Source organism: Heterodontus francisci, chromosome 15, assembly GCF_036365525.1.
Source record: "Heterodontus francisci isolate sHetFra1 chromosome 15, sHetFra1.hap1, whole genome shotgun sequence".
NCBI lineage: Eukaryota > Metazoa > Chordata > Chondrichthyes > Heterodontiformes > Heterodontidae > Heterodontus > Heterodontus francisci.
This window is the reverse complement of record NC_090385.1, coordinates 239,005-253,273: the sequence shown is the minus strand read 5'-3', so window position 1 is coordinate 253,273 and position 14,269 is coordinate 239,005. Positions and strand designations below refer to the sequence as shown.

At 46.8% G+C, this 14,269-nt stretch overlaps 1 protein-coding gene across 1 annotated transcript in view; it reads left to right on the top strand.

The window, feature by feature from the left end:
* Positions 1-14,269, top strand: part of LOC137377454 (glypican-6-like) — a 351,856-nt gene that overhangs the window by 206,110 nt on the left and 131,477 nt on the right. The window contains exon 4 of the mRNA XM_068047033.1: positions 12,403-12,568. Coding sequence (XP_067903134.1) covers positions 12,403-12,568 — 166 coding nt within the window. The remainder of the gene's footprint in view (positions 1-12,402; positions 12,569-14,269) is intronic.

The window sequence follows — 14,269 nt, the reverse complement described above, 5'->3', positions numbered from 1 at the left end:
GTTATAGGGGACTTAATAGTCAGGGGCACAGATAGGCGCTTCTGTGGACGTGAAAGAGACTCCAGGATGGTATGTTGCCTCCCTGGTGCCAGAGTCAAGGATGTCTCTGAACGGACAGGGGGCATTCTGAAGGGGGAGGGTGAACAGCCAGAGGTTGTGGTACACATCGGTACCAATGACATAGGCAGGAAGAGTGACGAGGTCCTGCAGGGGGAGTTTAGGGAGTTAGGTAGAAAGTTAAAAGACAGGACCTCTAGGGTTGTAATCACGGGATTACTCCCTGTGCCACGTGCCGGTGAGGCTAGAAATAGGAAGATAGTGCAGCTGAACACGTGGCAGAACAGCTGGTGTAGAAGGGAGGGTTTCTGATATCTGGACCATTGGGATCTCTTCAGCGACAGAGGGGACCTGTACAAGAAGGACGGGTTGCATCTAAACTGGAGGGGCACAAATATCCTGGCTGCGAGGTTTGCTAGTGTCACTCGGGAGGGTTTAAACTAGTGTGGCAGGGGTGTGGGAACCAGAGCAGTAGGACAGCAAGTGAAATAAATGAGGGAGAACTAGTAAATAGGGCCAGTAGGACTAAGAGGGAGAGCAGGCAGGGAGATGTTGCGGAGCACAGCGGGATTGGTGGTCTGAAGTGCATTTCTTTCAATGCGAGAAGTATAACAGGTAAGGCAGATGAACTTCGAGCTTGGATTAGTACTTGGAACTATGACGTTGTTGCTATTACAGAGACTTGGTTGAGGGAAGGACAAGATTGGCAGCTAAATGTTCCAGGATTTAGAAGCTTCAGGCGGGATGGAGGGGGATGTAAAAGGGGTGGGGGAGTTGCATTACTTGTTAAGGAGAATATCACAGCTGTACTGCAGGAGGACACCTCGGAGGGGTCGTGCAGTGAGGCAATATTGGTGGGGCTGAGGAATAGGGTGCAGTCACGATGTTGGGGTTTTCTACAGGCCTCCCAACAGCCAGCGGGAGGTAGAGGAGCAGATATGTAGACAGATTTTGGAAAGATGTAAAGTTAACAGGGTTGTAGTGGTGGGTGATTTTAACTTCCCCAATATTGACTGGGACTCACTTAGTGCTAGGGGCTTGGATGGGGCAGAATTTGTAAGGAGCAATCCAGGAGGGCTTCTTGAAACAATATGTAGATAGTCCAACTAGGGATGGGGCCATTCTGGACCTGGTATTGGGGAATGAGCCCGGCCAGGTGGTCGACGTTTCAGTAGGGGAGCATTTCAGGAACAGTGACCATAATTCCATAAGTTTTAAGGTACCTGTGGATAAGGATAAGAGTAGTTCTCGGGTGAAGGTGCTAAATTGGGGCAAGGCTAATTATAACAATATCAGGCAGGAACTGAAGAATTTAGATTGGGGGCGGCTGTTTGAGGGTAAATCAACATCTGACATGTGGGAGTCTTTCAAAAGTCAGTTGATTAGAATCCAGGACCGGCATGTTCCTGTGAGGAAGGAGGATAAGTTTGGAAGTTTTGGGAACCTTGGATAACGCGGGATATTGTGAACCTAGTCAAAAAGAAAAAGGAAGCAATTCGTAAGGGCTGGAAGGCTAGGAACAGACGAATCCCTTGAGGAATATAAAGACAGTAGGAAGGAACTTAAGCAAGGAGTCAGGAGGGCTAAAAGGGGTCATGAAAAGTCATTGGCAGACAGGATTAAGGAAAATCCCAAGGTTTTTTATACGTATATAAAGAGCATGAGGGTAACTAGGGAAAGGCTTGGCGCACTCAAGGACAGAAGGGAATCTATGTGTGGAGCCAGAGGAAATGGGCGAGGTGCTAAATGAGTACTTTGCATCAGTATTCACTAAAGAGAAGGACTTGGTGGATGATGAGCCGAGGAAAGGGAGTGCAGATAGTCTCAGTCATCTCATTATCAAAAAGGAGGTGGTGTTGGTGTCTTGCAAAGCATTAAGGTAGATATGTCCCCAGGGCCTGATGGGATCTACCCCAGAATACTGAGGGAGGCAAGGGAAGAAATTGCTGGGGCCTTGACAGAAATCTTTGCATCCTCATTGGCTACAGGTGAGGTCTCAGAGAACTGGAGAATAGCCAGTGTTGTGCCTTTGTTTAAGAAGGGTAGCAAGGATAATCCAGGAAATTATAGGCCGGTGAGCCTTAGGTCAGTGGTCGGGAAATTATTGGAGAGGATTCTTCGGGACAGGATTTACTCCCATTTGGAAACAAACAAACTTATTAGCGAGAGGCAGCATGGTTTTGTGAAGGGGAGGTCGTGTCTCACTAACTTGATTTGAGTTTTTTGAGGAAGTGACGAAGATGATTGATGTAGGAAGGGCAGTGGATATTATCCATATGGACTTCAGTAAAGCCTTTGACAAGCTCCCTCATGGCAGACTGGTACAAAAGGTAAAGTCACATGGGTTCAGAGGTGAGCTGGCACAATGGATACAGAACCGGCTTAGTCATAGAAAACAGAGGGTAGCAGTGGAAGGGTGCTTTTCTGAATGGAGGGCTGTGACTAGTGGTGTTCCACAGGAATCAGTGCTGGGACCTTTGCTGTTTGTAGTATATATAAATGATTTGGAGGAAAATGTAGCTGGTCTGAGTAGTAAGTTTGTGGACGAGACAAAGGTTGGTGGATTTGCGGATAGTGATGAGGATTGTCAGAGGATACAGCAGGATATAGATCGGTTGGAGACTTGGGCGGAGAAATGGCAGATGGAGTTTAATCCGGACAAATGTGAGGTAATGCATTTTGGAAGGTCTATTGCAGGTGGGAAGTATACAGTAAATGGCAGAACCCTGAGGAGTATTGACAGGCAGAGAGATCTGGGTGTACAGGTCCACAGGTCACTGAAAGTGGCGACATGATAGAGGTTTACAAAGTTATGAGCGGCATAGACAGAGTGGATAGTCAGAAGCTTTTTCCCAGGGTGGAAGAGTCAGTTACTAGGGGACATAGGTTTAAAGTGAGAGGGGCAAAGTTTCGAGGGGATGTGCGAGGCAAGTTCTTTACACAGAGGGTGGTGAGTGCCTGGAACTTGCTGCCGGGGGAGGTGGTGGAAGCAGGTACGATAGCGACGTTTAAGAGGCATCTTGACAAATACATGAATCGGAAGGGAATAGAGGGATATGGTCCCAGGAAGTGCAGAAGGTTTTAGTTTAGACAGGCATCAAGATCGGCGCAGGCTTGGAGGGCCGAATGGCCTGTTCCTGTGCTGTACTGTTCTTCTTTGTAATGTCATTGATTGTCAATGGGAGATGGTTAGATTCTCTCTTGTTGGATATGGTCATTGCCTGGCACTTGTGTGGCGCAAATGTAACTTACCACTTATCAGCCGAAGCCTGGATATTGTCCAGGTCTTGTTGCATTTCTACACGGACTGCTTCAGTATTTGAGGAGTCGCGAATGGTGCTGAACATTGTACAATCATCAGCAAACATCCCCACTTCTGACCTTATGATTGAAGGAAGGTCATTGATGAAGCAGCTGAAGATGGTTGGGCCTGGGACACTACCCTGAGGAACTCCTGCAGTGTTGTCCTGGAGCTCAGATGATTGACCTCCAACCACAGCCATCTTCCTTTGCGCTAGGTATGACTCCAACCAGCAGAGAGTTTTCCCCCTGATTCCTATTGACTTCAGTTTTGCAAGGGCTCCTTGGTGCCATACTCTGTCAAATGCTGCCTTGATGTCCAGGGCAGTCACTCTCACCTCACCTTTTGAGTTCAGCTCTTTTCTCCATGTTTGAACCAAGGCTGTAATGAGGTCAGGTGCTGAGTGGCCCTGTCATAACCCAAACTGGGTATCACTGAGCAGGTTATTGCTCAGCAAGTGCTGCTTGATGGCACTGTTGATAACACCTTCCATCACTTTGCTGATGATTGAGAGTAGACAGATGGGGCGGTAATTGGCCAGGTTGGACTTGTCCTGCATTTTGTGTGCAGGACGTACCTGGGCAATTTTCGACATTGCAGGGTCGATGCCAGTGTTGTAGCTATATTGGAACAGCTTGGCTAGGGGTGCGGCAAGTTCTGGAGCACAGGTCTTCAATACTATTGCCGGAATATTGTCAGAGCCCATAGCCTTTGCAGTATCCAGTGTCTTCAGTCGTTTGTTGATATCACGCGGCGTGAATTGAATTGGCTGAAGTCTGGCATCTGTAATGCTGGGGACTTCAGGAGGGGGCCAAGATGGATCATCAACTCGGCACTTTTGGCTGAAGGTTGTTGCAAATGCTTCTGCCTTATCTTTTGCACTGATGTGCTGGGCTCCCCCATCATTGAGAATGGTGATATTTGTGGTGCCACCTCCTCCAGTTAGTTGTTTAATTGTCCACCACCATTCACGGCTGGATGTGGCAAGACTGCAGAGCTTAGATCTGAACCAAAATAAAAGCAAAATACTGCGGATGCTGGAAATCTGAAACAAAAACAAGAAATGCTGGATTCACTCAGCAGGTCTGGCAGCATCTGTGGAAAGAGAAGCAGAGTTAACGTTTCGGGTCAGTGACCCTTCTTCGGAACACCGGCTTCCGGTTGCTTGCCATTTCAACACTCCCCCCTGCTCTCATGCTCACATCTCTGTCCTGGGATTGCTGCAGTGTTCCAGTGAACATCAACGCAAGCTCGAGGAACAGCATCTCATCTACCGATTAGGCACACTACAGCCTGCCGGACTGAACATTGTAAGAGTTCCGAAGAAGGGTCACTGACCCGAAACGTTAACTTTAGATCTGAACCGTTGGTTATGGGATCGCTTAGCTCTGTCTATTGCATGCTGCTTATGCAGTTTGGCACGTAATTAGTCCTGGGTTGTAGCTTCACCGGGTTGACCCCTCATTTTGAGATATGCCTGGTGCTACTCCTGGCATGCCCTCCTGCACTCTTCATTGAACCAGGGTTGATCTCATGGCTTGATGGTAATGGTAGAGTGGGGATATGCCGGGCCATGAGGTTACAGATTGTGGTTGAGTACAATTCTGCTGCTGCTGCTGATGGCCCACAGCCACTCATAGATGCCCAGTTTTGCATTGTTAGATCTGTTCAAAATCTATCCCATTTAGCACGGTGATAGTACCACACAACACGATGGACGGTATCCTGAATGTGAAGGCGGGACTTCGTCTGCACAAGGACTGCGGTGGTCACTCCTACCAATACAGTCATGGACAGAAGCATCTGCAGCAGGCAGATTGGTGAGGACAGGGTCAAGTATGTTTTTCCCTCGTGTTGGTTCCCCCACCGCCTCCCGCAGACAGAGTCTTGCAACTATGTCTTTTAGTACTCAGCCAGCTCAGTCAGTCGTGGTGCTACCGAGCCACTCTTGGTGATGGACATTGAAGTCCCCCACCCAGAGTACATTTTGTGCCCTTGCCACCCTCCGTGCTTCCTCCAAGTGGTGATCAACATGGAGGAGTACTGACTCTCAGCTGAGGAAGGGCGGTAGGTGGTAATCAGCAGGAGGTTACCTTGCCCATGTTTGACCTGATGCCATGAGACTTCATGGGGTCTGGAGTCAATGTTGAGGACTCCCAGGGCAACTCCCTCCCTACTGTTGACCACTGTCCCGCCACCTCTGCTGGGTCTGTCCTGCCGTTGGGACAGGACATAGCCAGGGATAGTGTCTGGGACATTATAAGGTATGATTCCGTGAGCATGACTATGTCAGGCTGTTGCTTAACTAGTCTGTGTGACAGCTCTCCCAACTTTGGCACAAGCCCCCAGATGTTAGTAAGGAGGACTTTGCCGGGTGAACAAGGCTGGCTTTGCCGTTGTCGTTTCCGGTGCCTAGGTCGATGCCGGGTGGTCCGTCCGGTTTCATTCCTTTTTATTGACTTCGTAGCGGTTAGGTACAACTGAGTGGCTTGCTAGGCCATTTCAGAGGGCATGTAAGAGTTAACCACATTGCTGTGGGTCTGGAGTCACATGTAGGCCAGACCAGGTAAGGACAGCAGATTTCCTTCCCTAAAGGACATTAGTGAACCAGATGGGTTTTTACAATCGACAATGGTTTCATGGCCACCATTAGACTGGCTTTTAATTCCAGATTTATTAATTAAATTCAAATTCCAGCTTCTGCTGTGGTGGGATTCGAACCCATGTCCCCAGAGAAATACCCTGGGTCTCTGGGTTACTAGTCCAGTGATAATACCACTAGGCCACCGCCTCCCCATTAATGATTTATGCAGTTTATCCAATATTCACGTGCACATTAATGATTTAGACGTGAATATTGGAGGTATGATCAGTAAGTTCGCAGACGACACGAAAATTGGTGGTGTCGTAAATAGTGAGGAGGAAAGCCTTAGCTAACAGGAGAATATAGATGGGCTGGTAAGATGGGCGGAGCAGTGGGAAGTGGAGTTTAATACTGAGAAGTCAGAGGATCAGAGGGACCTTGGGGTGCTTGTCCATAGATCACTGAATGCAGCAGCATAGGTAGATAAGGAGGTTAGGAAGGCATACGGGATACTTGCCTTTATTAGCCAAGGCATAGAATTTAAGAGCAGGGAGGTTGTGATGGAGCTGTATAAAACCTTGGTTAGGCCACAGTTGGAGTACTGTGTACAGTTCTGGGCACCACACTATAGGAAGGATGTGATTGCAATGGAGAGGGTGCAGAGGAGATTCACCAACATGTTGCCTGCGCTGGAGCATTTCAGTTATGAAGACAGACTAGATAGGCTGTGGTTGTTTTCCTTGGAATGGAGAAGGCTGAGCGGGGACCTGATTGAGGTATGCAAAATTATGAGGGGCATTGATCGGATAGATAGGAAGAAACTTTTTCCCTTAGCGGAGAGGTCAATAACTAGGGGGAATAGATTTAAGGTCAGGGGCAGGAGGTTTGGAGGGGAGTTGAGGAGGAATTTTTTCACCCAGAGGATGGTTGGAATCTGGAACACACTGCCTGAAGGGGTGGTAGAAGCAAGAACACTCACGACATTCAAGAAATATTTAGATGAGCACTTGAAACGCCATAACATACAAGGCTACGGGCCAAGTGCGGGGAAATGGGATTAGTTAGGATGGGTGCTTGATGATCGGTGCAGGCGCGTTGGGTTAAAGGGCCTGTTTCTGTGCTATAAAACGCTATATGCTCTCTTACACGGCACAGTGGTTAGCACCGCAGCCTCATAGCTCCAGCGACCCGGGTTCGGTTCTGGGTACTGCCTGTGACTGCTTGGGTTTCCTCCGGGTGCTCCGGTTTCCTCCCACATGCCAAAGACTTGCGGGTTGATAGGTAAAAGTGACCATTGTAAAAAATTGCCCTTGGTGGTAGAATAGAGGGGATGTGAGAGGGAAAATGGGATTAGTATAAATGGGTGGTTGATGGTCGGCGCGGACTTGGGGGCCGAATGGCCTGTTACGGTGCTGTATCTCTCTATGACTCTATGACTTACTATACTCCTCTAGGGCCTCCACTGTTTTCAGCACTCTGAATCTGTCATACGCCTCCTTTTGTTTTCCTTATCCAATCTTCTATATCCCTTGACATCCAGGATTCCCTTGACCTGTTGGTCCGACCCTTCACCTTTACAGGAACATGCTGCACCTGAACCCTCACAATTTCCCTTCTAAATGACTCCCACAGGTCTGATGTAGACTTTCCTATAAGAAGCTGCTCCCAGTTCACTTTGACCAGATCCTGTTTTATCATATTGAAATCTGTCTTCCCCCAGTTCAGTACTCTAATTTCTGGACCCTCTAAGTCCTTTTCCATAACAATCTTAAATCTTAGAGTTATGGTCACTATCCCTGAAATTCTCCCCCACCCCACTTCTACCACATGTTCAGCTTCATTCCCTCGGATTAAGTCCAGCATCGCTCCTCCTCTTGTAGGACTCTACGTACTGGCTCAAAAAGCTCTCCTGAATGCATTTGAAGAATTCGACCCCCTTTAAGCTTTTTGCACTAATACTATCCCCTTTAATATAGGGGAAGTTGAAATCCCCTACTATTATTACCCTATTATTATTGCACCTCTCTGAGATTTGCCTACATATCTGCTCCTCTACCATTGCCTGACTGTTCGGAGGCCTGTTGTACACTCCCAGCCAAGTAATAGCCCCCTTTTTGTTTTTAAGTTCTACCCAGTTGGCCTCATTTGAGGAACCTTCTAAGATATCATCCCTCCTTACTGCAGTAATTGTCTCTTTAATCAACAGTGCAATGCCACCTCCTCTTTTACCCCCTCCTCTATCATGCCTGAAGATTCTATATTCTGGAATATTGAGCTGCCAGTCCTGCCCTTCCCTCAACCATATCTCTGTGATAGCAATAATATCATATTCCGGTGTGTTAATCAATGCCCTCAATTCATCTGCCTTACTAGTAAGACTCCTTGCATTAAAATAGATACAATCCAGCCTTGCATTATTTGCCTGAGCCTTAACAGATCTACATTTACTCTGTCCTACGGACTGACTTAGCTTCACATTTATATTTGATTGTCCATCACCCCCTACTGTGCTTCCACTCTGTATCCCATCACCCTGCCAAATTAGTTTAAACCCCCTGCCAACAGCACTAGCAAACCTCCCAGCAAGGATGCTGGTCCCGTTCTGGTTCAGGTGCAACCCGTCCATCTTACATAGATCCCACCGTCGCCAGAAACAGGCCTAGTGATCCAAGAATCTAAAGCCCTCCCTCCTGCACCATCTCCCCAACCATGCATTCATATGCTCTATTCTCCTATTCATATACTCACTAGCACGTGGCACTGGAAGAAACCCAGAGATTACAACCTTTGAGGTCCTACTTTTTAATCTACTGCCTAGCTCCCTAATTTCTTTTTGGAGGACCTCATCCCTCTTTTTCTACCTATGTCATTGGTACCAACGTGGACCACGACCTCCGGCTGTGCACCCTCACCGTCCAGAATACTTTGTAGCCGCTCAGTGATATCCAAGACCCTTGCACCAGGGAGGCAACATACCATCCTGGAATCACGTCTGCGACCACAGAAACGCCTATCTGTTCCTCTGACCATAGAATCCCCTACCACTATTGCCCTCTTGTCCCTTTTTCTCCATCCCAGCACAGCTGAGTCAGCCATGACATTCCGGTCATGACTTTCGGTGCATTCTTCAGAGGAACCCGCTCCCCCATCGGTACTCAGAACCGAATACCAGTTAGAAAGTGGGATGTCCTCTGGGGACTCCTGCACTACCTGCCCTGACTTCTTTGTCCGTCCGGCATCCACCAAGTCACCCGCCCCCCCCCCCCCCCCCCCACCCCGACTGTGCTCGCCTAGGCACTGGCTTGACTACCTCCTAAAACGTGCCATCCACATAGTCCTCCACCTCGCGGATGCGCCACAGTGACTCCAGCCGCCGCTCGAGCTCCGAATCCCGAAGCTCAAGCTTCTGCAACCGGAGACGCTTCCTACAGACATGTTCACCAAGGTCCCATGGCACTTCCACGACTTTCCAGATTGCACAGGAGGTACATTCCGCTTGGCCAAGCTGCCCCGCCATTACTTACTTTTACAATGAGAAAAAAAGGAATTTGCTAGTGTAATAACTTACCAGCTATTTACAATCAACTTTTATCCCCTGTACCTTTGAGGCCGAGAAAGAAAAAGAGCAAAGAGCACCTACCACTGCTCCCAGCCAATGTAAATACCCACATTTAACTTACAGCCTCACTCCATGCAAACAGCACTAGAATAGCCAGTAAACACTCAAAATTTACAGGTATCTATCCTAGGGCTTTAATTTAAAAGGAACCTTTTTTTAAACTCCAATCAATCACAGTTATCCCCAGGCAATAACAGGTGCCGCCCACCGACCAATCAGCGCCCAGAATTTCAGCATTGTCACTATTTTTTTACTAAACCCAAACAGAGCTTGCGCAGGAACAGTCAGAGAGTCCGCCGCTGCCCTGGACGTCAGGTAGGTGAAGGGCCTTGAGCCCCGCTCTTTATTTATAGCATTTCAGCCCTGTTCCTTTCAGGTCCACCGCCACCCCGGACGTCAGGTCGATCTGATTGAATAACAGAACAGGCTGGAGGAGCTAAATGGCCTCCTCCTGTTCCTCTATTCCTGTCTCCCCATTCTACTAACTTCATCCATTTTTTACACACCTCTTGCAATTGTGTCACAAGAGCTTTTTTTTTATTGAAAGCTAAGAATTCTGTGTGCTTTTAAAAGACTGAGAAAAAGGATTTTTCTCTGTGACCATTGAATGCTGAAACTTTGAATTGTGAACTGAGTGGGACAAACTGCAAAGCACTTGTTTTCAAGCAATTCAACAGGGTAATGATGAAAAGATTTATGACTATCACATGACTTGATTGTGGGTTTTGGTTTCACTTCTGCAGTGTGAAAAAGACCAGGGAGCTGGAAGCAGCTAGTAGTGAGCTGGCTGGGACCTATGTGTGCAGACTAGAGAAAAAAAGACCTACTCTCTAAAAAGATTTGCCTCTCTTGGAAAAAGAATTCCTACATTTGAGGTGTGGCTGTGGTCTGCCTGGAGAGAGGAAAAGACCTTTGGTAAGAGAAAAAGACCCAGGAAAAGAAGAGTTGCTGCTCTCTGTGGAGTTTGGCTGCTTTGCAGAGAGGAAGCCCTGCATTTTAAAGGTAGCCGATTCCTATTGCCTCCAATCTCTGAAAAATCTCTGCCTCAGGAGTGATTCCTGTTGCCTCTTATGGTTTGGGAGATCCTGAAAGCTCAAGAAAGCTTCTGTTTCTGGACTGCTATTTCAAAACCCAAGTAGACCTATTGCTATACTCTTTGCTGAAAGATCTGTGTGACGCCTGCTGCAGATGAAGTGCTGTGAACGCCTCCCCATCACAGACTGTTCAACAACCTCGCCTGGAAAGATTTCGAGTGGCATCCAGCTATTTGACTCTGGGACACTTCACCGACCCGGAAATATCCTCCTAGAACTTTACAACCCAACTATTTTATTATTCCGAAGAAACATTTTGTAAAGAGAAAAGTCTTTTTCCCCGGTTAACTGGTTTTTGAATGTATGTGTGTGTGCATGCGGCTTAGGAAGAATAAGGAGTTATGACATCTTTTCATACATAAATTTATCTCATTGTTTAAGATTTAGTTTATGAATAATTAGTTACTTTTGTTGTTCTAAAGAAACCTGGTTTGGTCTACTTTATTTTGGGGGACAAATAGAGCGTTTAATTTGGCTATTTTCCGGTAAGTGGAAAACTTTACTAATATGCTGTGACCTGTGGAGTAGTGGGACTGAATTAATAGTGCATTACTCCCACCTTGGTCGTAACACCAGAAAGTTTTGATACCCTGTTCCTTGTGCTGAAGTTCAAAGCATCCAAATGTAACAAGGACCAAATTGGCTGCAGCACTGCTGCCTGGGGTATACAGATTCCAATCCATATAGTGGCCATTTCATAAAATAGTTACAGCACAGAAGAAGGCCATTTGGCCCTTCATGTCTATGCTGGCCCTCTGCAAGAACAACTTAGCTAGTCCAACTCCTCTGCCTTTTCCCCATAGCCCTGCAATTTTTTTCTATTCAGATTGTTATCCAGTTCCCTTTTGAAGGCTACAATTGAATCTGCCTCCACCACACTCTCAGGCAGTGCATTCCAGATCACTCGCTGCATAATAAAATTTTTCCTCATGTCACCATTGCTTCTTTTGCCAATCACCTTAAATTGGTGTCCTCTGGTTCGCGACCCTTCTGCCAATGGGAACAGTTTCTCTCTTTCCATACAGACCCCTCATGATTTTGAGCACTTCTATCAAATCTCCTCTCGCCCATCTCTTCTCAGAGGAGAACAACCATAGCTTCTCCAGCCTATCCACGTAATTGAAGTCACTCATCTCTGGAACCGTTCTCCTAAATCTTTTCTGAAGCCTCTCTATTCACATCCTTCCGACAGTGCGGTGCCCAGAATTGGATACAATACTCAGTTGAGGCCAAACCATTTACCCTCCCATTCGTTTCTTTTGTGTTAACCAATGTGCTATCCATGCTGCTAGATTTTCAGTTTTTGAGTACTGTATGTAAGCAATTACTGCAAATGGCCACACAAGATTGGATAACTTTTAGAGCGTGGCTGGCCCTTTTCCTGTGGCTGTAAGGTTGATGGACAATAAGGATACCCAATTGCAGTTGTGTTTGTACTTTGTAAGGTCTCTCATCTACGTTGTTGACGGTTACGACTCCTCATTGCTTTCACCAATTTCCATCTGTATTTATCAAGCATCAGTCTTTATATTGCAAGGGAGATAGCAACTTCAAGCTGTCACAATATACCAATCATAGGTAGTTGTATGTAATTCTCAGTCATGTGTTCTGAAGTGTTCAGAGCGAAGCTGAGCATCAAAGCTGTAAACTGGCATTGACAAAGTGACGAGCAGGTAGCTAGTGATAGAATGACAAGTCGGTCTTTCATTGCATGTTATAATGTCTAAAATTTTTTTTTTTAAATTAGGTCAATCCAACAGCAGAATGTGCCAACGCGTTGCTGAAGATGACGTATTGTCCACAATGTCACGGATTACTTGCTCTTAAACCGTGTAAAAACTACTGCCTCAATGTCATGAAGGGTTGCTTGGCAAATCAGGCAGATCTGGACACAGAGTGGAACAATTTCATTGGTGAGTTTTTTTATAAAGTATCACGGTCAACCAAGAATCATACTGTGGGGGATTGGGGGGAGCGAGGGAAGTGGGTGAGAGTGTGTGACCCTCTGATCTGGAGCACCAGTTGTATGCTGAGGGCAGCTGTGAAACCACAATAAATACTCATATGCATTGGAACATTCCTCTTGCTTATTGCTGTCAGTCATAGCAGCAGGAGAAGGCTACTGTCAAGCCAGGTTAACCCTGGGACTTGTGCCAACCTTTTACACAATGCAGATTGTTCTCCCTCATTGAAGCTTCTGGGATTGTTTGTTTTTAATATCTGGGTTCTCCTCCTTCTCCCCACGCTCCAACCAGCAAAACCCTCATATATGGGAGCTCATCAGTCCCTATTGCTGGCAGTGAGAATCTGTATAAAGTCCTTGAGGGTGGGATGATTCATGAAAGAGTAAGGGTAAATTCAAAAGCAAAGAACAAAGAAAATTACAGCACAGGAACAGGCCCTTCGGCCCTCCAAGCCTACGCCGATCCAAATCCTCTATCTAAACCTGTCACCTATTTTCTAAGGGTCTGTATCTCTTTACTTCCTGCCCATTCATGTATCTGTCTAGATACATCTTAAAAGACGCTATCATGCCCGCGTCTACCGCCTCCGCTGGCAATGCGTTCCAGGCACCCACCACCCTTTGCGTAAAGAACTTTCCACGCATATCCCCCCTAAACTTTTCCCCTTTCACTTTGAACTCGTGTCCCCTTGTAATTGAATCCCCCACTCTGGGGAAAAAGCTTCTTGCTATCCACCCTGTCTATACCTCTCATGATTTTGTACACCTCAATCAGGTCCTCCCTCAACCTCCGTCTTTCTAATGAAAATAATCCTAATCTACTCAACCTCTCTTCATAAGCTAGCGCCCTCCATACCAGGCAACATTCTGGTGAACCTCCTCTGCACCCTCTCCAAAGCATCCACATCCTTTTGGTAATGTGGCGACCAGAACTGCACGCAGTATTCCAAATGTGGCTAAACCAAAGTCCTATACAACTGTAACATGACCTGCCAACTCTTGTACTCAATACCCCATCCGATGAAGGAAAGCATGCCGTATGCCTTCTTGACCACTCTATTGACCTGCGTTGCCACCTTCAGGGAACAATGGACCTGAACACCCAAATCTCTCTGTACATCAATTTTCCCCAGGACTTTTCCATTTACTGTATAGTTCACTCTTGAATTGGATCTTCCAAAATGCATCACCTCGCATTTGCCCTGATTGAACTCTCTCTGCCCAACTCTCCAATCTATCTATATTCTGCTGTATTCTCTGACAGTCCCCTTCACTATCTGCTACTCCACCAATCTTAGTGTCGTCTGCAAACTTGCTAATCAGACCACCTATACTTTCCTCCAAATCATTTATGTATATCACAAACAACAGTGGTCCCAGCACGGATCCCTGTGGAACACCACTGGTCACACGTCTCCATTTTGAGAAACTCCCTTCCACTGCTACTCTCTGTCTCCTGTTGCCCAGCCAGTTCTTTATCCATCCAGCTAGTACACCTTGGACCCCATGCGACCCCAAGCAGTAAGAGAAATGTCAAGGCTGTAGAGCAAAGTAGTGATGTGAGTAAAAATAAACAGAGTGGGTCAGGAAGGGACAGAGTGTTTAACAAAGGTAATAGAGCATTAGTGAGTAAGGTGACTTAAGCAAAAAG